Here is a 9,205-nt window from a genome sequence, read left to right as displayed (position 1 = left end):
TATTATTTTAGAAAATATATATTTTTATTGATTACAGAGGAAGGGAGGAGGGAGGAAAAGGAAGGAGAGAGGAAGAGAGGGAGGGAGGAAGGGAGGAAAGAAGGAAGGAAGAGATAGGAACATCAATGATGAGAATCATTGATAGGCTGCCTCCCTGCCTCCTACACGCCCCCCACTAGGGATTGAGCCCACAACCCGGGGAATGTGCCCTGACCTGGAATCTAACAGAGACCTTGTGGTTCATAGGTAGATGCTCAACCATTGAGGCACACAGGCCGGGCTCCCTTTATTTATTTATTCTCTTAATTCATTATATTCATTCATTCCCAGCGTGGGGGCGGGTATTTACTCTAGGTGCGCATGCGCACTCCTGGCGGTTTGTGTGGTCCACTCCCCGGGAGGTCCCGCCTTCTGGCCGGCCATTGGCCGGCTCCACCAGCTCTTCGCTGATTGGTGCCCGCAGGCCGGCCCCGCTGCCTTTCAAGGTTGGCGGGAAAGTGGCCGCCGAGCGTTATGGCAGCGGCCGCGGGGGCGGACTCGTTTTCTGGCGGCGGCTCCGGGGCCGTGCGGCTGCCGTCGTCGCCGCCCATCAAGGTGCTGGCGGAGCAGCTGCGGCGCCACGCGGAGGGCGGCCCGGGCGCGTGGCGGCTGTGCCGGGCGGGCCGCGCGCCGCTGGAGCTGGCGGCCGTGTGGATGCAGGGCACCGTGGTGCAGGCGGGCGGCGGCACGGCGCGGCTGCGGGACCCGAGCGGCGCCTTCTCGGTGTGCGGCCTGGAGCGGGTGCCGCGCGGGCGGCCCTGCGTCACCCCAGGTAATAGCCAGAGTGGAACTCGGGGCTGACCCTTGTTTTGTGCAGCCTGGTCGTCCCTCCTCCGGCCGGGCTTTACCAGTGCTGGTTCCCTGATTCAGGACCCTTCCTTCCGGTTCCAAGCACAATCTGGCGTCGCCCTAGCTGACCTGGCAATAAGCATCAGCTGAAGCGGATTTTTTAAAATGCAGGTTCCCAGAACACACACCCCCCCACACACACACCTCCTAGTTGTAATCTCCGGGGAAGGGACCCCAGCATTATTTTTGTAACAAACCCCCTCCCAGAAGGTGGTTTTTAAAAAAATTGTGATAGTTCAAAAAATACTGACCATTGTGCCTTACAGTGAAATACTCCTGCTCCCTTCTTGCCCCAGCCCCTGCCCCTGCCCCATTGTCAGCGTCCCTCCCTCTCAGCCCTCTGCTGCTGCATTAGTCTAGGCTGCCTCCTCTCCAATGGCCGACAAACTAAAAACGGTTTTTACATTTCCAAACAGTTGAAAAAAATCAAAAGAAGTAATATTCTAATATTCAAGTATCAGTATCAGTGTCTCTAAAATTATTTTTGAGATAAAATTTTAATATATTTCTATATATTAATATTTTTTTATTTTTATAGATTATAGAGAGAGTGGAAGGGAGGCAAAGAGAGCAACATCTATTGGTTGCCTTCCACACTCACCCCACAACCTGGGCATGTTTCTTGAGTGAGAATCAACCTGTGACCTTTGGGTGCACTGGATTATACTTAACCACCTGAGTCACACTGGCCAGGGCTCTAAGTGAAGTTTTATTGTGACACATTTATATAATACCTAGGGCTGTTTTCTCTCTCTCTTTTTATTTTATTTATTTATTGATTTTTTACAGAGAGGAAGGGAGAGAGAGAGAGAGAGCGAGAGACAGCGAGCGAGCTAGAAACGTCGATGAGAGAGAAACATCGATCAGCTGCCTCTTGCACACCCCCTGCCAGGGATGTGCCTGCAACCAATGTACATGCCCTTGACCGGAATCGAACCTGGGACCTTTCAGTCCGCAGACCGATGCTCTACCACTGAGCCAAACCGGTTTCGGTGGTTTTTACTTTTTTTCCCTCCCAAAAATAAACATGAAAAGCAAACCTATAGCCGGCAAGGGCTGCCTCTCCCATTTGAAAAAGGAAGGCAAAGTCTGGGACCAGGAGGGCCATCTACTCTCCTTTCTTATCAGGCCACCACGACACCAGGTTGGAGAGGGACTCCCTCACTGAGCCCGCCAGCCTGCGGGCCTGCCTTCCGCAGACTCTCCTAGTCCCAGAAGGTAGGGCTGTTTTCTCATTACAACTACAGAATTAGTAGTTGCCATAAACACACTATCACCTGCAAAGCCTGAAATATTGTATCTGGCCCTCTACAGAAAAAGTGTGCTGACCCTTGCCCTAGCATGTAACCCGAGCTGCTTGGTGTCTCCCATGTCTAGTCCCAGCCATGGCATGAGTTTGGCATCAGTGGGTACCTTAGCATTTGAACTGACGGGCATTGGTGAACCTGTCTGACTTACTCACTGCCTGAATGCCTGCAGGCATGGGTCACGCCATTGCCTCTTCTTAATTAATACCAAGTCTTGATTGACAGCTTGTTATTGCCTGCAGGCGGAGAGCCAAGAAAGTAAACAAGGACCAGAGGAGCGACAACTGGCCCAGGCCTGTATGGTAGGGAAGGCTCATGAGAGGAGGTGACCTGAAGGCTGTGTTGGAGTTACGCTGTGGGGTCCAATCTACCCAGGTTGCCTAGGACGGAAGGGGGTCCAGGCTGTGGAACTTCCGGTTTTAAAACCAGAACAATTGGTCACTCTATGTCTACCTGAGGCAGGAGATTGTCCAGGTCGTGTGCAGAGGCTTGGAGGTGAGAGAGAGCCCCGTACGTTGGGGAGCCTGAAGCAGAAAGTGGGGCGAAAGTGAAAGGTGGGAGGGCTCCCTTCCTGCGGAGCTGTTTGTGGAAGGACCTGCCTGTTTCAAGGTGGCCTTGGGCTGTATTCATGGCTTCAGTGCTGTGCCCGCCCTGCTTTCTCCTCCAGAACAGCCAGCAGTTTGTTTCCTTAACCCTCAGGTGCTGCGTATGCAGAGTTGAGTCAGAACTCTCCAGTCTGCAGTGGAGAGGGGAGAAACTAACTGGCCAAGACTGCACATTGTGATCAGAGGGTTCTGGAGGCAGGAGCTGCATTGGAGAAAGGTCGCTGACACAGTGCGACAGGGATGGTTGTAAAGAGGAAGCAGCTGGAAACAGACAAGCTGGAAGCGATCAAAATGGCCAGGGGATGACCACTGAGGGGAAGGGGAGACAGTGGGGAGAGACTGTGGAGGAGAAGGAATGATGGACAGGACTGAGAGCCGGCTTGTCTGATCGCAGGGAGGAAAGCACCATTGCCTTTGAGCTCATCCCTGCAGGTGGAGAGCCAAGTGCGGCTCGTGTTAGCCTCTTCTGTTTAGGATCTCCTTGGGCTTGTTCTTTCCTGTGTCTGTATTCATTGTTTTTTGAGGGTTCTCTCTTTACCAGCACCTTAGGGCCATTCACAGAGAGTATGGCAAATGTATTTTTAGAACTAGCCTCTATCACTGAGGCATTAATGCTGTTATTTCCTTAATAGAATCTGGAGGCGAGTCCAGAGAAACCTAAGTACCTCCTTTCAGGAGTTGAAAACCAGAGGGTCAGGTGTCAACTTGCCTGGCTTCCTTCAGTCAGACCCACATGCAGACTCAGCCTGGCTGTTGGAGGCAGTGTGATTAACGGGGCCTGGAAGGGCACGGACAGGCCTGGCAGCGTGCCTGCCCCTCCTGCTGTGTTTGGGTATTTTTATACAATTGAGTCTTGTGTGGTTAAGACCTGCCAAGTTTTGCTTTCAAGGAGAGCCGCTTCTCCACTAGAATGGGAAGAGAGTCACAGTTAATATGTCATTAGATCATCCTGATGGCAGCTTGCCCTCTTGTTGATTTGCTTATGTGTACCACCAGGTCAGGATAAAGCAGGAGGTGGCGGGGATTGGTCCTAGGCAGTTAGAACAACGGGGCAGCAGGGGGTGGAGGGGTGCAATAGCTTGCCCAGATCTTTTGGCAGCAGGGAGGGAAAATTGGATTTGCTTTGGGGCTGTCTTTGCAGAAAGAGGATTGGTCCCATGACTGCAACCAGCCACATACTCTGTGGCATTGAGCAAGGAACAGGGACAAAAGAAAGCTTGGGTTTTCTGCCCTTTCCTAAGAGCAGTCTGTCTAACTACAGCTCATACTCTGACATGAGTCTTTTCCATTCCTTGGGCATGATTGTTTTGTGCAAGATGGTAGCTTGCTGATTTTTATTTTTATTTTTTTAACATTTGAAAAGCAGAAACCAAAGAATATACAGATGTAATGTTCCAAATTAAATGTTGAACTTAGGGCAGTGGAACTATGTGGTATGATACCAGAATGGTAGATAAGTGTAAAACTTACATAATTATATATTACAAAGAGTGACCCATAATGTAAATTATGAACTTTAGTTAATGATAATGTATCATCAGTTATAACAAACTAAAGGCCCAGTGCACAAAGATTTGTGCAAGAATGGGCCTTCCTTTCGCTGGCTGCCAGCACTGCCTTCGCTCCAGCCCAGAGCCGCCTTTCCGCCTTTGCTCTGACCTGGAGCCACCTTTCATTTTTTTTTAAAAAATAAATATATTTTATTGATTTTTCACAGAGAGGAAGAGAGAGATAGAGAGTTAGAAACATTGATGAGAGAGAATCATCGATCAGCTGCCTCTTGCACACCCCCTACTGGGGATGTGCTCGCAACCAAGGTGCATGCCCTTGCCCGGAATCAAACCCGGGACCTTTCAGTCTGCAGGCTGACGCTCTACCACTGAGCCAAACCGGTCCTGGCTGGAGCCACCTTTCTGCCTTCCCATGCTGCCCACAGCCACATACTCTGTGGCATTGAGCAAGGAACAAGGACAAGGTTGGGGCATTGCAGAACACCTGTGTCCCCCTCCTGGCCACTTGGCATCTGTGTATGCAAGTTAACCTTCCATCTTCGTTAGGTTAATTTGCATACTCACTACTGATTGGCTGATGGGTGTCGCAAAGATGCAGTCAATTTGCATGTTTCTCGTTCATTAGTGTAGATGTATTCCAGCAATGCAAGATGTTAATAATAGGAGGAACTGATGAAGGGAATATACAGGAGCTATATTTTGCTCTTTTTAGATAGATAGATAGATAGATAGATAGATCATTGACCACCTTGGCATTTTGATCTCTACTGAGCATTTTTTTTCTTTAAAGTCTCCAATTTGCCTCTCTGATAAAGTGAAGCCCTATGAAGGACTGGGTCTGTTTTGCCTCCCCCCCCCCCCCTATCAATTTTAACATTACCATGGTCTTTTTTTCTTCTAGGAAAGTACGTGATGGTAATGGGAGTGATTCAGGCCTATAGCCCTGAGCCTTGCCTTCAGGCTGTGAAGATGACAGATCTTTCTGATAATCCCGTCCATGAAAGCATGTGGGCACTGGAAGTAGAAGATTTACACAGGAATATTCCTTAGATGATGTTGGAAGTGTCATTAAAAACAACGGAAATTCTGAAAGGACTTAAGTTCTTATTCCATGTGGATTTCACGGACATTGTTCAATGTGTATTTCTCAAAAGTTCCTCAGAGAGCTTTGCTTTGGCTCACCAAGTTGTCCAGATGTAGGATTTCTAAATGCTGGGGCACTCCAGTTAATTCAGCCCTGCTGCCCCTGTGCGTTGATTAAAAGCAGATGTCGTGTTCATTCTCTCTACAGCACACGGAAATCTCATGTTGCATTTCTCAGGTTTTACCAGTGATGATACTTTTTCCGTGACTGCTGCAATCCTATTTTATGGTGCAAACTTTGAATCTCAGTCATTGTCCATGGTGATTAAAGTGTGGTTATGGGCAGGAAAATTGACTTCGTGAAAGAAGAATGACATCATGGCCCCACGTCTTCTCCATCAACAGCTTCCATATCCAGTTTGCAAGTCAAGCGGTACAGCAGCCTCTCAGAGACACAGCTCTCTTGAACACCACTCAACCCTTAACGATCCATTTCTCTTAGATGTGGGTGATGATAGGGACATGCTGAAATTCTTGTTGAAATTAAAGATTGATTGAGAACAACTTTCAGGCATTCACTCAACTTCTAATTTCGGTCTTTTAACATTTGGTGAGATACTTCAAGGGAGCATCCTCCTGGGTAGAGTTCTACATTTTTGGTATGGAAGGACTGTTTGTTGGGATTATATTGAATACTAGATTTCTGCTCTCTGCTTCTTACTCAACCCTCTTTTCCCCTTAGATTATCAATGTCAAAGGAGTCCTGTTTTGTTTCAACATTACTGTCGAGTTTTGGTGGATTATTTATCTTCTACCACTAATAAATTGTTTTACATGCTGTATGTTTTTTTTTTAATAGACCCAGTTTTAGAGCATCTTTATATTTATAGGAAAAAAAGAGCAAAAAGTATATAGTTTCCATATACCCTGTTCCTCTATTTCTCTTATAATTGATGATACATTATTATTAATTAAAGTCCATAATTTACATTATAGGTCATTTTTTGTGATATACAGTTGTATTCGTTTTACATTTATCTACCATTATGGTATCATACTGCATAATTTCACTGCCCTAAAAATCCTGTGTGCTCCGCCTATTCATCCCTTTCTCCCCCTTCATGACCACTGTGATTTTTTTGCCTATTACCTCCATAGTATTGCCTTTTCCAGTATGTTATATAATTGGAATCATATAGGATATAGTTTTTTTTTCAGACTGGCTTCTTTGACTTAGCAATATATATTTAATATTTCTCCATGTTTTTTCACAACTTGATGCCAAATTTTTTAAAAAGATTTTTAAACTTGATATTTTTAGAGGGAGAGAGAGAAACATTGATGTGAGAGTGAACATTGATTGGTTGCCTCCTGCACGCCCCCGACTGGGGATCGAGCTCATAATCTGGGCATGTGCTGTGACTGGGAATGGTGAAAGCAAACTTATCTAAACTTATGGATACTCAACCAACAGCCACACTGGCCAGGGCCTGATTTCTTTTTATTGCTGAATACTCCATTGTATGGATGTACCATGCTTTGGTACCCATGCACCTATTGAAGGACATTGATTTGATTCCAGTTTTTGCAATTATTAATAGAGCTTAAATGAACATTTGTGTGCAGGTTTTGTGGACATGTTTTCTACTTAGCAGAGTAAATATCTGGGAGCACAACTGGTGATCATGTGCAAGCCTATGTTTAACCTTGTAATAAACGGCCAGACTGTCTCAGTTTCTTGGGGCTACTATAACAAACGCCATAGACTCGGGGGCCTAAAAATAATTGAAATTTATTTTCCACAGTTTTTTTTTTTTTGTTTTTTTTTAATATATATTTTATTGAATTTTTACAGAGAGGAAGAGAGAGGGATAGAGAGTTAGAAACATCAATGAGAGAGAATCATCGATCAGCTGCCTCTTGCACACCCCCTACTGGGGATGTGCCCGCAACCAAGGTACATGCCCTTGACCGGAATCGAACCTGGGACCTTTCAGTCCCTGGCCGACGCTCCATCCATTGAGCCAAACAAGTTTTGGCATATTTTCTGCAGTTTTGAAGGCTGGAGAGTTCAAGATCAATGTACTGGCAGAATCAAGGTGCTGTTTCCTGGTTCACAGATGGCTGTCCTTTTATAGTCTTCACATGGCAGAAGAGAGAAGGGAGCTCTCTGGGGTCTCATGGGCCCTGATCCCATTCATGAGGGCTCTGCCATCCTTATCTAATCACCTCTCAGAGGCCCCCACATTTCAACATAAGAATATGGGGGAACACATCTGCAGTCTTCCAAAGTGACTATACCATTTTGCTTTCTCATCAGTATCTGAGTTTTTGTTCTACATCCTCATCAGCATTTGGTATTTCCAGTGTTTTGGATTTGCTATGTTTTTAAACTACAGCATTTTCTTTTAAAGGGCAAATTGGAAATAATGCATAATTTTTTTTTACTGATCTGGGTTTGTTGGCCCCTTGAGGCTTGTTTTGAGGAGGTTTATGTTCAGAGTTTGGGCATTTTCAGGCAATGTTGCTGAGCTATTTCTGGAGCTTTGCAGCCCTAGAGACCTGAATATGAGCTCTTCATTTGTTGTTAAACTTGCTGTGTGACTGCAAACAAGTTACCTAACCTCTCTGAGTTTTAATCTCCTCACCTATAAGATGCAGATTATACCCAGCTCATAGCACTGATGTGAGGAATAAATGAAGATGCATCTAAATCACTTTCATGTGTGCCTGGCACATGGTAGCCACCAAATGATTGTTGCTGGGAGGAATAGTAAGTTCTTATATCCATCAGTTGCCTTTAAAAACTATATATATTTTTTCGAATAGTTTTAGGTATACAGAAAAAATACAAAGACAATACAAAGAGTTCCCATATACCACATCCTGTTTCTTTTATTATTAACATCTTACATTAGTATGGTACATTTGTTTAATCAATGAACCAATATTGGGATATTATTAACTCAAGTTTATACTTTATATTTTCTTTGTTTTTTTCTAAAGTCCTTTTCTGTTCCAGGATCCCATCCAGGTCACCCCATTACATTCAGTCCTCGTGTCTCCTTAGTCTCCTCCTGGGTGGGACGGTCGATCAGTTGCTTTTGATTACCCTGACATTTAACATTGATGCAGTCCATGGGACGTCAGTTATAGGATTCTTAGGTTAAAGCTTTATCATGGAGCTCCTAATAACAGCCCTTGAACTGGGTGTGTGGTAGGCCCCTTAAGACCTTAGTCTGCAGTTCCCCTTACCTGAGACCTGCTTTTCTTCTAGAAAATGGAGCCGGGCTGCTGAGAACCCCTGCCATGTTGTACCCAGTTTGCCCCTACCTAACTTCTGGTAAGAAATGTCCCATTGAAAATTGCTAATTGGGCTGGTATGGCTGCCCGAGCAGCGAAGGAACGCAGCAGGGTGGGAGGTGGGAAAGAGGAGGGTGCCCTGTTTTTCGCACAGTCCCACAGACGGCCAGTGGCTCCCTGCAGCTCCCTGCCGCTTCAGCATGTTAGCCGAGCTCCAGTGGTTTCCCTGAATATAATCTCTCTCACTGTTTCGGCTAACGTTTCCTCCTTGACATCATCAAAGGGAAATGCATCTTGGGTAGGGGTGTCAGTGTGCTGGTGCCAAATCAAAGTCAGTTTATCACCAAGCACCCCTCGCTAGAAAAGGGCAGACTGTGTGCCGGGGCCGCGCTGCTTCTCTTTTGAAATCGGCTCTTTTCTAAGAACTGAAAATAAGCACCCGGGGCTGTGACTTCACTTTTCTTGGAACTGCTTTACATTAGAAGAAAAAAAGAAAGAAAAGAAACTC

At 46.0% G+C, this 9,205-nt stretch overlaps 1 protein-coding gene across 1 annotated transcript; it reads left to right on the top strand.

Annotated features, from left to right (window-relative positions):
* Positions 1-491: 491 nt before the first annotated feature.
* On the top strand, positions 492-6,232 carry RMI2 (RecQ mediated genome instability 2). Its single transcript, XM_036411125.2, has 2 exons — positions 492-811; positions 5,213-6,232. Exons 1-2 carry the CDS (start codon positions 514-516, stop codon positions 5,359-5,361), a joined length of 447 nt encoding a protein of 148 aa, XP_036267018.1. The 5' UTR covers positions 492-513; the 3' UTR covers positions 5,362-6,232.
* Positions 6,233-9,205: the final 2,973 nt, after the last annotated feature.

Source organism: Pipistrellus kuhlii, unplaced genomic scaffold (genome assembly GCF_014108245.1).
Source record: "Pipistrellus kuhlii isolate mPipKuh1 unplaced genomic scaffold, mPipKuh1.p scaffold_m20_p_4, whole genome shotgun sequence".
Classification (NCBI taxonomy): Eukaryota; Metazoa; Chordata; class Mammalia; order Chiroptera; family Vespertilionidae; genus Pipistrellus; species Pipistrellus kuhlii.
Note: the sequence above shows the minus strand (reverse complement) of the source record. Positions and strands in the feature narration are given on the sequence as shown.

Excerpts from the sequence above, each read along its gene's own strand:
- RMI2 (XM_036411125.2), top strand. The coding sequence starts at position 514 with ATGGCAGCGGCCGCGGGGGCGGACTCGTTTTCTGGCGGCGGCTCCGGG. Across the intron at positions 812-5,212 it reads GCGGCCCTGCGTCACCCCAG|GAAAGTACGTGATGGTAATG; the intron begins GTAATAGCCAGA and ends TTTTTCTTCTAG.